The 13,069-nt window shown below is 44.9% G+C and overlaps 1 protein-coding gene across 3 annotated transcripts; it reads left to right on the plus strand.

Annotated features, from left to right (window-relative positions):
- The first annotated feature begins 7,158 nt into the window (after positions 1 to 7,158).
- Positions 7,159 to 12,267, plus strand: GPX8 (glutathione peroxidase 8 (putative)). Of its 3 annotated transcripts, none has more exons than XM_009896605.2 (3): positions 7,159 to 7,391; positions 7,999 to 8,260; positions 11,603 to 12,267. In XM_009896605.2, exons 1-3 carry the CDS (start codon positions 7,185 to 7,187, stop codon positions 11,764 to 11,766), a joined length of 633 nt encoding a protein of 210 aa, XP_009894907.1. In that variant the 5' UTR covers positions 7,159 to 7,184; the 3' UTR covers positions 11,767 to 12,267. The 3 variants fall into 3 exon arrangements, with proteins under 3 accessions (XP_009894907.1, XP_054034279.1, XP_054034280.1); XM_054178304.1 differs by lacking the exon at positions 11,603 to 12,267 and adding an exon at positions 9,331 to 9,479; XM_054178305.1 differs by lacking the exon at positions 7,999 to 8,260 and having other exon boundaries at positions 11,603 to 11,768.
- The last annotated feature ends 802 nt before the right edge of the window (positions 12,268 to 13,069 follow it).

Consider the following 13,069-nt stretch of genomic DNA (forward strand, 5'->3'; position numbering starts at 1 on the left):
TGAATTAGAAACACTGTGGCCAGCAGGAACAGGGAGGTGGTCATCCCCCTGTACTTGGCACTGGCGAGGCTACAACTTTAATATTGCCTTCAGTTCCAGGCCCCTCACTATAAGAACATTGAAGTGCCCAGGCATGTCCAAAGAAGGGCAATGAGGGTCCTGAAGGGCCCGGAGCACAAGTCCTGTGAGGAGCAGCTGAGGGAACAGAGGCTGTTCACTCTAGAGAAATGAAGGCTGAAGGGAGACCTTAGCACTCTATACAACAAAAGAAGATTGGTTTGAGGAGAGGACCACCTCTTCCCCCTGGTGGCAAGTGACAGAACTAGAGGAAATGGTTACAAGCTGTGCCAGGGGACTTTTAGGCTAGTTGTTGGGAAATAATTCTTCAATGAAAGGGTTATCAAACACTGCAATCGTCTGCCCAGGGCAGTGGGAGTCAACATCCATGAAGGTGTTTAACCCTCATGTGGACCTGGCACTTAAGGACATGGTTTAGCGTTGACCCTGATCTGCTGGGTTGAAGATGGGACTGGATGATCTTGAAGGTATCTTCCAACCAAATACATTCTGTGAGTGGTACAGCTGATACACCTGAAAGACAGAATGCCATTCAGAGGGACCTAGGCAATCTTGAGAAGTGGGCGTGAGTGAACCTCATGGGAATCAACAAGGCCAAGTGCAAGATCCTGCACTTAGGTCATGTCAGCCTCTAGTATTAATACAGAAAGCAGCCCTGCAGAGAAGGACTTGTGTGATCTAGTAGATAAAAAGATGGACATGAGGAGGCGGTGTACATTCATAGTCCAGAAAGCCAGCCACATCCTGGGATGTATCAAAAGAAGTGTAGCCAGCAGCTTGAGGGAAATGATTCTACCCCTCAACTCCCCTCTGGTGAGACCACACCTGCAGGATAGTGCCCATCTCTAGAGTCCTTGGCACAGGAAACATATCAACCCATTCTTGCAGGTTTAGAGGAGGGGCCAGAAAAATATCAGTGGGATGGAACACCTCTGCTATGAAGAAAGGCTGAGAGAGTTGGGGTTGATCAACCTGGAGAAGGCTCCAGTGAAACCATATTGTAACCTTTTGATACTTTTAAAAGGGGACCATAGGAAAGCGAGGGACAGACTTTTTAGTAGGGCCTGCAGCAAGAACACCAAGGCTAGTGACTTTTAACTAAACATGGATAGATTCAAACTAGAAAAAAAGGACTCAATTTTTTTACATTGAGGGTGACGAAACAGTGAAACAGGTTGTCCAGAAAGGTGGCAGAAGCCTCACCCCTAGAAACTTTCAAGGTCAAGTTGAACAGGGCTCCAGGCAAACTGATCAGGTTGAAGATGTCCCTGCACATTGCAGAACAGTCAGACTACACGACCTTTATAGGTCACTTCCAAACCAAAGAGTTCTATGACTCTGTGACTCTATGAGGGCTTTAAAGTAGGTCTGAAGGGGGTGGGGGAGGAAACCTGTCTCTCTCTGGAGAGGAGAGGGAGGGACATAAATTAGGGTTAACTGAGAAATCAGCAGCAGAGTGGAAGTTCATGTACACCAACACATGCAGTATGGGTAACAAACAAGAGGAATTGGAAATCTTAGTCCACCAGGAAGACTGTGATGTAGCTGCCATTACAGAAACATGGTGGGATGATTCACAAAATTGGAGTACTGCACTGTGGGGTTACAAGCACTTTAGGAGAGATGGGTGAGGGAGAAGAGGAGGAGGGGTGGCTCTGTATACTATGGAATAACTTGATGCCACAGAACTTGAGGTTGAGGATGAAAGAATTGAGTGCCTGTGGGTTAAAATCAGAGGGAGACCTAACAAAACTGACATCCTGGCTGGCGTCCGCTATAGACCACCCAACCAGGATGAAGAGGTTGATGAAATATTCTATAAGCAATGGGAGGCTGTATCAAGATCATCAAATCTTTTTAACCTACCAGATATCTGCTGGGAACTTAACTCAGCAGAAAGGAGGCAGTCCAGAAGGTTCTTAGAGTGTATGGAGGACAGCTTCCTGACACAGCTGTTAAGTGAGCCTACCAGGGGTCAGGCTCTGCTTGACCTGCTGCTCTCCAATAGGGAAGGGCTGGTGGGAGATGTGAGGGTAGTAGGCTGTCTAGGATTCAGAGATAGTGGAGTTTTCAATATGCAGGGAAATAGGGAGGATCAGTAGCAGAACCCTCGCTTTGGACTTCTGGAGGGCAAACTTCAGCTTGTTTAAGCAACTTATTCAGAAAGTACCCTGAGTAGCAGCCCTTAAGAACCAAGGGGTCAAGGACAGTTGGACCTACTTCAAACATGAGCTCTTGCAGGCACAGGAACAGGCTGTGGGGAAAGTGACCAGCAAGGATGGACAAGCAGCTCCTGAAGGAATTAAGGGGGCAAAAAAGGATGCATCACCTTTGCAAAGGGGTGGAAGCAACTAGTGATACATTTAAGGATGTTGTTAGATCATGTAGGAGAAAAATTACAAAGGCAAAAGCCCAGTTAGAACTTAAGCTGGCCACCTCTGTGAAAGATAATAAAAAGCATTCTTATAAATATATGAATGCTAAAAACAGGGCAGGAGGAACCTCCACTCTTCATTGGACCTGGAGGAGAATATTGTAACTAAAGATGAGGAAAAGGCTGAGGTTCTAAATACCTTCTTTGCCTCCATTTTCATCTGTAAGGCAGGAGGACTTCAGGATAACTGGCCTCCTGAACTGGTAGATGGGGTCAGGGAGGAGCGTAGTACCCCTGAAATCCATGAGGAAATAGTTAGGGACTTGCTGAGCCACTTGGATACTCACAGGTCCATGGGACTGGATGGGATCCATCCTAGGGTGCTGAGAGAGCTGGCAGGTGAGCTGGTCAAGCCGCTCTCCATCATTTACCACCAGCCCTGGCTCACCAGAGAGGTCCCAGACGACTGGAAACCGGCCAATGTGGTGCCCATCCATGAGAAGGGCCAGAAGGAGGTACCTGAAAACTCCAGGCCAGTCAGCCTGACCTCAGTGCCAGGGAAAATTATGGAGCAGATCATCTTGGGGGCAATAACTGCACACCTGCAGGATAGCCAAGGGCTCAGGTCCAGCCAGCATGGATTTAGGAAGGGCAGGTGCTGCCTCACCAACCTGATCTCCTATGACCAGGTGACTGCCTGGTGGAAGTGGGGAAGGCTGTGGATGTAGTCTACCTGGACTTCAGCAAGGCCTTTGACACCATCCCCACAGCAAACTCCTGGCCAAGCTGTCAGCTCGTATCTTGGACAGCAGCACTCTGTGCTGGGTTAGGAACTGGCTTGAGGGCCAAGCCCAGAGAGTGATGGTGAATGGTGCCACATCCAGCTGGCAGCCAGTCACCAGTGGTGTGCCCCAGGGATCAGTGCTGGGCCCCATCCTATTCAATATCTTTATTGATGATCTGGATGAGGGGATTGAGTCAGCCATCAGTAAATTTGCAGCTGACACCAAGCTGGGGGCAGGTATTTATCTGTTAGAGGGCAGAAGGACTCTCCAAAGGGACCTTGACTGACTGGACAGATGGGCAGAGTCCAACATGATGACAATCAACAAGTCCAAGTGCCGGGTGCTGCACTTTGGCCACAACAACCCCATGCAGTGCTACAGGCTGGGGTCAGAGTGGCTGGAGAGCAGCCAGCAAAAAGGGACCTGGGGGTATTGGTTGATAGTAGGCTGAACATGAGCCAGCAGTGTGCCCAGGTGGCCAAGAAGGCCGACGGCATCCTGGCCTGCATCAGAAATAATGTGTCCAGTAGGAGCAGGGAGGTCACTGTGCCCCTGTCCTCAGCACTGCTTAGGCCATACCTTGAGTCCTGTGTCCAGTTCTGGGCCCCTCAGCTTAAGAAGGACATTGAGATTCTTGAATGTGTCCAGAAAAGGGCAATGAGGCTGGGGAGAGGCCTCAAGCACAAGCTCTACAAAGAGAGGATGAGGGAGCTGGGCTTGTTTAGTCTGGAGAAGAGGAGGCTCAGGGGAGACCTTATTGCTGTCTACAACTACAAGGGAGGTTGTAGCCAGGAGGGGGTTGGTCTCTTCTCCCAGGCAAACAGCACCACAACAACAGGGCACAGACTCAAATTCTGCTAGGGGAAGTTTAGGCTTAAGGTGAGGAGAAAGTTCTTCACAGGCAGAGTTGTTAGCCATTGGAATGTGCTGCCCAGGGAGGTGGTGGAGTCACTGTCCCTGGAGGTGTTCAAGAGGGGATTGGACGTGGCACTTGATGCCATGGTTTAGTAGTCAAGAGGTCTTGCGTGACATGTTGGACTCGATGATCCTTGAGGTCTTTTCCAACCTTATTGACTCTATGACTAGGAGACAATGCATGTGCTCATCTTTAGAAGTTACATCCTAATAAAGAATGTTTTACATACGTTACTTCATAGAAAGTTCTTATCATCTCACAACAAAGTTGTATTCAGTTTCTCTGTGGAGTATATTGTATATTGTAACAATTCTAAAAGTGACAGAGCCTTTAATGACACCATGGAAAGACAGAAAGGAAGAAAACACTGCTGTTGAAAGGTGGGGTGTTCAGACTATTTTGCTTATTTAAGAAGGAAAGTGATTGCTCCAGCCACCAGGCTTCCCAAAATGAAGTAAAAGTATGTTCATTTTCCAATATTCAATCACCTTCAAGAGTACAATTATTACAAGGTATTAGTTAATGAGCCTGTTAGCCCACATGTGCAGATGTCCTTCTCTTAGAAGTTGAGCTTGATACCATCACAGGAACTTCTCAATAATATTAATCAGTGATTATAAAACAATAAGCAAGATGAAAGTGTCCAGAGAAGGGCAACAAAGCTGGTGAGGGGTTTGGAGCACAAGCCCTATGAGGAGAGGCTGAGGGAGCTGGGGTTGCTTAGCCTGGAGAAGAGGAGGCTAAGGGCAGACCTTATTGCTGTCTTTTACAACCTGGTTAATCCTATCCTATCCTATCCTATCCTATCCTATCCTATCCTATCCTATCCTATCCTATCCTATCCTATCCTATCCTATCCGATCCTATCCTATCCGATCCTATCCTATCCTATTCCATTCCTGTTGGTTCTTGTTAAGTATTCCAGATACAAAGGTGCAGCAACGAACCCTGTGCACTGTTACAGCCAAGTGCAACTTGCAGTCCAATACAGTCCCAATCACAGAGGAAAAACGATCGGTGCAATGTGGCAGGGTGGAATACCGACCCGGACCTTACACAGTTCCCTGCTGCGGGTTACTCAGCATTCCCTGCAGCCGGCCCTCCCCTTTACGAAGATGTCCCTCTGCATCCTGCCTGACCTATAGTCTTCCCACGGCGCGTCGACGAGCTGAGCCCGCCAGCGGCACGGGGACCGACAGCGTAGCGGCCCTGCGCGGCTCCGAACCGCCGCCTCCAGCGTGCCGCTGCTGCCATCTTGTGGCAATAGATAGGGCTGCTCGGCCTGGGAGCTCTCGCCGGCAGTTCTGCATGATGAAGCTCTTCAGCCTGGAGTACGTGGTTCTCTCAGAGTCTGGGATCTGCGCAAGCGACAGCAGACGAGACACCAACATTAGTCGTGACTCAGTGCTGTCTCAAGTTTTCCTCGAGCATCTCCCCTATGAAGAGAGACTCAGATCCCTGGGGCTGTTTAGTCTTTAGAAGAGAAGACCAAGAGGGGATCTGAGCGATGTGTATAAATATCTTCGGGGTGGGTGTCAAGTGGTGAGGACCAATCTCTTTTAGGTGGTGCACAGTAGTAAGACAAGGAACAATGGATACAAACTAGAACATAGAAGGTTTCACCTCAACATGAGGAGAAACTTCTTTACAGTGAGGATGACAGAGCACTGGACCAGCCTACCCGGTGGGGTTATGGAGTCTCCTTCTCTGGAGTCTTTCAAACCCCACCTGGATGCATTCCTGTGCAGACTACCCTAGGTGATCCTGCTTTGGCAGGGGGTTGGACTCAATGATCTCTGGAGATCCCTTCCAACCTCTAACATTCTGTGATCCTGTGATTCTTCTGTCATGCCATGTGGGCTCAGCCCACCTACGAGCAATAGGCCATGGAAATGGATGCTGGGCTGGGGATGGCTGCAGTAGGAAGTCATCTGCTTGGAGAATCAGGAGGCAGGGAAACAAAACAAAGAAATAAGTGAGAGAGGCTGAGGGAGCTGGGGTTGTTTAGCCTGGAGAAGAGGAGGCTCAGAGGAGACCTTCTTGCTGTCTACAACTGCCTGAAGGGAGGTTGTAACCAGGTGGGGGTTGGTCTCTTCTCCCAGGCAAGCACCAACAGAACAAGAAGACACAGTCTCAAGCTGCACCAGGGGAGGTTTGGGATGGATGTTAGGAAGAAGTTCTTCACAAAAGGAGTGATTGGCCATTGAAATGGGCTGTCCAGGAGGGTGGTGGAGTCAGCATCACTGGAGATGTTTAAGAGGAGACTGGATGAGGCACTTGGTGCCATGGTTTAGTTGGTAAGATGGTGTTGGATGATAGGTTGGACTTGATGATCTCAAAGGTCTTTTCCAACCTGGTTTATTCTATTCTATTCTATTCTATTCTATTCTATTCTATTCTATTCTATTCTATTCTATTCTATTCTGCAGAGCAAGTGTCTCTGAGCAGATCACTACACTTGAATCATGTGTCACACAGAAAGCTCCAGACAGTGAAAAAGCCCTAAATTTGTCATTTAAGCACTAGGCTATGGCACTGGCCTTTGAAAAATCAAGGCCTCTTCAGATATTTAGTGCAAGCTCATCTGTCTTCTTTCCTGAGAGATACACATTTGGGATGATAATTGGCTGGAACCAGGGTGATTTTCAGCTTCACTCAAAGGAGGACTGGGATCTTCTCTGATTTCTGAATCTCACCGCCACTGTGGCTTGCTCGTGCTACTATTTTTAACAATACAAGAGGCCCCAGTAGTTCTCAAGACAGCATACAAGCAGTGGACTGTCCCACATAAATCTGTTGAACAGTGCCATCAGAATACTTTGTTGATGGGAACATTATTATTTTATTTTTTTCTTTAACCCAAATTGATTTCTATTCTTTGCCCAGAACAGAGTGTTAAAGCCCAGCAAAGGTACTGTGATACACAACAGCCACTTCCGTAACAGCTTCCCAGTCCAAGCTGTGAGTTTCATATTTCAGCTCCTCCTTCGCATTCCAGGCCTGCCCAGGCTCCTCTCCAAAGATTTAGAAAATGGAGCCTCTCACAACTACTTACCCTCTGAAAAACTCGATGCGCAAGGCGAGAGTCTTTGTTGTTTTTCTGTCGATGGTTTTGTGTACTGCTATTCTGTGCCTGCTGCAGCTCAGATTTTTTAAACCTAAAATGAAAGATTTTTATTCCTTTGAAGTCAAGGATTCACGAGGAAGGATTGTTTCCTTGGAGAAGTACAGGGGAAAAGTAAGTTACCATTTCATTACTGAGTCTTGAATCTTTACTGAAAAACAGGTACATGTTTGTTAGGTAATCAAAAAAGTTTGGTTGTGGGAATTTTCAGCAGAGATTTTTTGCTAAATTCCTGTTCTTCAAACAGTAACCTGGAGAGAAATATTTTTTCATCTAGGCCTGCTCCAGAAATGAAGTATTAAATCTAATAAACCAAGAAAAGTATTTGGGGTGGGGTTTTCATGCGTTTTATTGCAAACCAATTCAGCCTAACAATAATATCTGTGCATTTAATTTTAGTTAAGAATGGCAGCATATTGTGTTGAATTCTGTAAGCTGATCTAGTAAATACAATTTTAGTGTCTGTCCTAAATATCTTAGTTTCTATATGCATGAATATTAACAAAGCTGTAAATTCAAAAGTATCTATTTATTGTATTTTGTTTTTATTGGCTATTTTAAGCTGCTGTCATCCTTATCTGTTTAATGAAATTACAATCAGATAAGTGTTAGCCTTCTTACAGAACAGTAGTAGTTGTGGGAGATCATTTTAAGACTCAACTGTAATCTATATGCCATGTCTAGGGTTTTTTCTTACTGTCATAACTTTATTTCTCTGAAGGCAACTTTGGTTGTAAACGTGGCCAGTTACTGCCAACACACAGACAAAAATTACATCTCACTGCAAGAACTACACAGAGAGTTTGGTCCCTCCCACTTCACTGTGCTGGCTTTTCCCTGCAACCAGTTTGGAGAATCAGAGCCTAGTTCAAGCCAGGAAATAGAATCTTTTGTCAAAGGAAATTATGGAGTAACCTTCCCTGTTTTCCACAAAATCAAGATCCTAGGATCAGAAGCAGAGCCTGCCTTTAAATTTCTAATAGGTAACTGTTTTGTTTTATATATCAAGCTTCCTGTAACCACGAATATGTATCGTCCCTAAATTCCAGCCTGAGTGTTTTTGTCAGGAAACAACATTGTCTTCACAGCCTATGGAGAGAAACAGGCACACAGCATAAAATTCATCTGTTTTCAATAAGGATATCAAAAATATGGTCAGAAGAGTTGTACTCTGAAAGCATCTTTCTCCTCACTGATTATGCAAACAGCCTACTGTGACTAGCCCAACTAGAAACATCCATTTTGGGCGTGTATAAGCTTGAGTGCAAAGACTCCCCTGCTTAGAAAACCCCATTTCAAATTAAGTGACTTTTGTGCAAAACAACTTTTCTTATAGACAAAAATTTAAATGGGGGGAGTGTGTCATAAAATTATTGAAAGACTTTACATAACAAGATGACAAGATTCCTTCTTTAACCAAGTTACCTCTATGTAAACTGTACAGTAAAACAGGTTTATATATATATTTGTTATATGTAATCACTGATTTACATTAATTTGTCTTGTGAACCTCAGGGCCCAGTCTGCAAAACCATCTCACACAAATATCCCCTGGGACAGGGAGCATTTGCTGACAGAGCTTCATATTTTCACAAGGCAAATTAAGCTCTCTTCAACTGCCCAAAGAGTTCATAGACCTAAACCAAATTTGCAACACCTCTATGAATTTTCCTGAGCTTTGGTTGGTCTTTGACCCATACTAAACACCAATGTATGAAAGGAAAGATAACTAGAACATAACCCTTCTCTATCATGTCATTTTAACTAGAAAATAAGGTAGAAGCAGGCCCAAACCTGTATTCCATCTCCTTGCCCCACAACAGGCTCACAGTCACTCTCCAGCCTGTTACAGTAGTCATATGAAAGATTCCAAAGCCTCTCAATTTACTTGAGCTCTTCACAGCTCCTCTTGCCAGAGAGCTCTTTCAACCCTTAAGTCTGATGCTTCTTGCCATATCCTCTGTGATACATCTTATGTACTTGAAAATTATAACAATTTTGGAGTCATTTAAATGGTCACCACTGCCATCGTAACTGTGTTTCTTCCCCTTAGGTATGTCACCAAAGGCCTCAGGTAAAGCCTCATTGCTCTCTCAGATGCCTGATGTTCAGTGAAAGTATTGAATGCGCTCTGGAGGTGCCTCTCAGTTCATTATAGGGGAGACTAGAGCATGTAGGTACCAGCTGGATAGTATGAATCCAGATTCTAATTACCAGTGCAATCAGTACCAGCCATTAATACCTGTACAGAAACAGAAGAGCCATATTCACTAATTTGGTTATTTGATATGCTGTCCACACATAAGAAGTAGAGTTTGAAATAAGGTCTTTTCCCATATTTCTCTGTCTCAAATGAAATGATTGTGCATTTTCAATTAAAGAAATACCTGTTTTCTTCGTGTAGCTGTCTGGAAGATCAGAAGGTTGAACATTTTTCATGCTATATCCCCTTTGTGACTGATAGCTACAATTTGTCCAGCACTGTCAGATGCACCAGTGCAAAAAGAATCCACTGTCAGCATAAACATGATGCCAAGGCCTTTACACAACTGCTTCTTCTTGTTTTCATAGCACAAGACATTTTACTGGGCCAGTGCAAAGTCTGTGGCCTCACCTTTCCTCAAATAACATCCAGCTTCCTTTGTGTTTGTACAAGTTACTCTTAATCATTGTCAGACACTGGAAGAATATTCAGAGATGAGGTTACATTAAGATGAATCCCAGATACAACAACTCAGCAAAGATATAATTAGTAGCTGGGCCAGAGCCTCCATGACATAAGTTTTACCATACTCGGTAGACCTACTGTTTACAAACAGGGAAGGACGAGTGGGTGATGTGGTGGTTGGAGGCCATCTGGGGCTTAATGATCAGGAACTGACAGAATTTTCAATTCTTGGTCAAGGAAGGAGTGGGGTCAGTAGGTTTCTGGAGGGCAGACTTTGGACTGTTCAGGACACTGGTTAAGAGTGTCCCTTGGGAAACAGTCCAGAAAGCAGCCCAGTGGAAAAGGATATGGAGGTGCTGATGGATGGCCAGCTGAACATGAGCCAGCAGTATGCCCAGATGGCAAAGAAGGCCAATGGCATCCTGATCTGTGTCAAAAAACAATGTGCCCAGCAGGGGTCAGGAAGTGATTGTGCCTCTGTACTCAGCTCTGGGGAGGCCACAGCTTGAGTACTGTGTCCAGTTCTGGGTGCTACAGTATGAGAAAGACATTGAGATCCTGGAGCACATCCAGAGGAAAGCAATGAGGCTGGTGAGGGGGTTGGAGTTCATGGCATATGAGGAGCAGCTGAGGGATCTGAGGTTGTTTAGTCTGGAGAGAAGGCTAAGGGGAGATCTTATTGCTCTCTACAACCTGAAAGGAGGTTGTAATGAGGCTGGTGTTGGTCTCTTCTCCCAAGTAACTAGTGATAGGACAAGAGGAAATGAGTTTAAGTTGTGCCAGGGGAGGTTTAGATTGGACATTAGGAAAAAATCCTTTACTAAGTTGTGAGGTGTTGGAACAGGCTGCTCAGGGAGGTGGTGGAGTCACAGTCCATAGAGGTGTTCAAGAAGCACATAGATGTGGTGCTTCAGGACATGGTTTAGTGGTCATGGTAACTGGGTTACAGTTGGACTCAATCTTAAAGGTCTTTTCCAGACTTAGTGGTTCTATGATTCTATACCCATTTGCTTGCCATATTATTACAAATGTTGTCTGATGGCAAAATTCAACCCATTGCTTCCAAGAATCAATGTACAGCTCATCACTGTGTTCACCACTGGACATCTGTGCCCCAGTCAAAATCTCTTAAGAGTTTCCTTCTAGATCTCTCAAAAAGAAATTTCCTTCTAAACTTGTGACACTTTCCAAGGACAAAACCAGAGTCAAGAAAATTCTTCTGCCTTCTCTTGGAGCCACATGATTTCCTGGTAGCCCATTGATCTCAGAAATTTTCTGGCCAAATATTCATTATAACAAAGAGACTGGTCATGAGATGAAAGGAGCTGAATTAAGCTGCCACTATAACTTCCTGCTCTATTTCTACTTCCCCCTAACCAACAAAAAACTGAGGACTGTCCAAATGACTCTGCAGCCTTTGTATCCTTCTCCCTAGAAAGCAGAGCACAGTAGAGATAGGACCTCTTCAAACAGTTTCACAAGAAGGATTCACTTTCCACTTTTCAGATCATTAGCACCAACCAGTAAATCCATGCCAAGACTACTAGCAAAGAAGAAGGTGGGATTACTGCAATATAAGTAGCTGAGGGATCACTGCAAGGTAGTGAAATAGTTACAAGTGTAAGTCACTAAAACTGACCTGATTCCATTCTTACAGATTCTTCAAAGAAAGAACCTCGATGGAATTTCTGGAAGTACCTTGTCAACCCTGATGGTAAAGTTGTGAAATTTTGGAGGCCTGAAGAATCCATAGAAAGTATTAAGCCAGAAGTAGCATCATTAATCAGGCAGATTATCGTGAAAAAAAGAGAAGACCTCTGAAAAAAAAAGTCATTCACTGTGAATCCCCTCAACAGCATGAGCCTTACTACCTTTCTGGGAAATGCTGCTAGAAACTAAACCATCAGGTGATTTGACTTCTTTTTGGTGTTAAGTGTTTTCAGCTACACTATCCTGTTAACATTGAATGCCCTCCTGCAAAAACCTTGGGAACCACTGAGGTTACTGAGAATGGCAAGGCACTCAGAACCTCGCTGGGAGGGGCCTTCATTTGCATAAATTTTCTGAGTGTTTCTTTAAATTCTGACAATAACAAACTACAACTGTCACCAGCAGAGAAATAGCTAAAAAGAAGAGGATTAGTTGATAAATTACTCAGTGCTTGCACAGAAGAGTTATGTTTCCCATCTAACCAGTTGCAAGTAGATATCAATGTTCCATTCATACATAACTGGCTGAAAGACATGGGGCCCAGATGCATCACAGCAGGGTTTTTGGAGACAAATGAAACTGAAGATAACAGGCTCTGAAATATCTTCTCTAGGAATATTACTGAATTGTGAAATCTCAGTTTAATTGTAAAAAATTGTACAAAGAAATGAAAATTATTAAAAGAAACAAATGTTTCCTTGACTGCTTTATATTTTGATTAATTTTACATTTCATCTTTAATCTCTCTAACCTTCTCCACATATTTACACAGCAATACAGTGCCACAGCTCTGAGTACTTCTCCAGCTAGATTCCTGTCTCCTGACCTGGATGAAGACAGGGGCCATGTGAATATAAGTGGCTGCTGATATCAGGATTCATGGGGCAACACAAGGCAACAACCTGGCACTCTAATAGACATCTTTCTGGAACAGAGTCATAGAATCACAGAGTATCAGGGGTTGCAAGGGACCTGGAAAGGTCATCTAGTCCAACCCCTCTGCCAGAGCAGAATCACCTAGAGCAGGTCTGAGAGGAACACATCCAGGCAGGTTTTTAATGTCTCAAAAAATAGGAGACTTCATGACCTCTCTGGGCAGTGTTCTGTCACCTTCACAGAAAAAAGACAAGAGAATGCTCCCTAGCCATCTACCTCACATCTCTGGACGGCGACTCCACCACCTCCCCAGGCAGCCCATTCCAATGGGCAATCACTCTCTCTGTATAGAACTTTTTCCTAACATCCAGCCTGAACCTCCCCTGGCACAGCCTGAGACTGTGTCCTCTTGTCCTGGTGCTGGCTGCCTGGGAGAAGAGACCAACATCCGTCTGTCTACAACCTCCCTTCAGGTAGTTGTAGAGAGCAATAAGGTCACCCCTGAGTCTCCTCTTCTCCAGGCTAAGCAACCCCAGCT

Source organism: Dryobates pubescens, chromosome Z, assembly GCF_014839835.1.
Source record: "Dryobates pubescens isolate bDryPub1 chromosome Z, bDryPub1.pri, whole genome shotgun sequence".
In the NCBI taxonomy this organism is placed as follows: Eukaryota; Metazoa; Chordata; class Aves; order Piciformes; family Picidae; genus Dryobates; species Dryobates pubescens.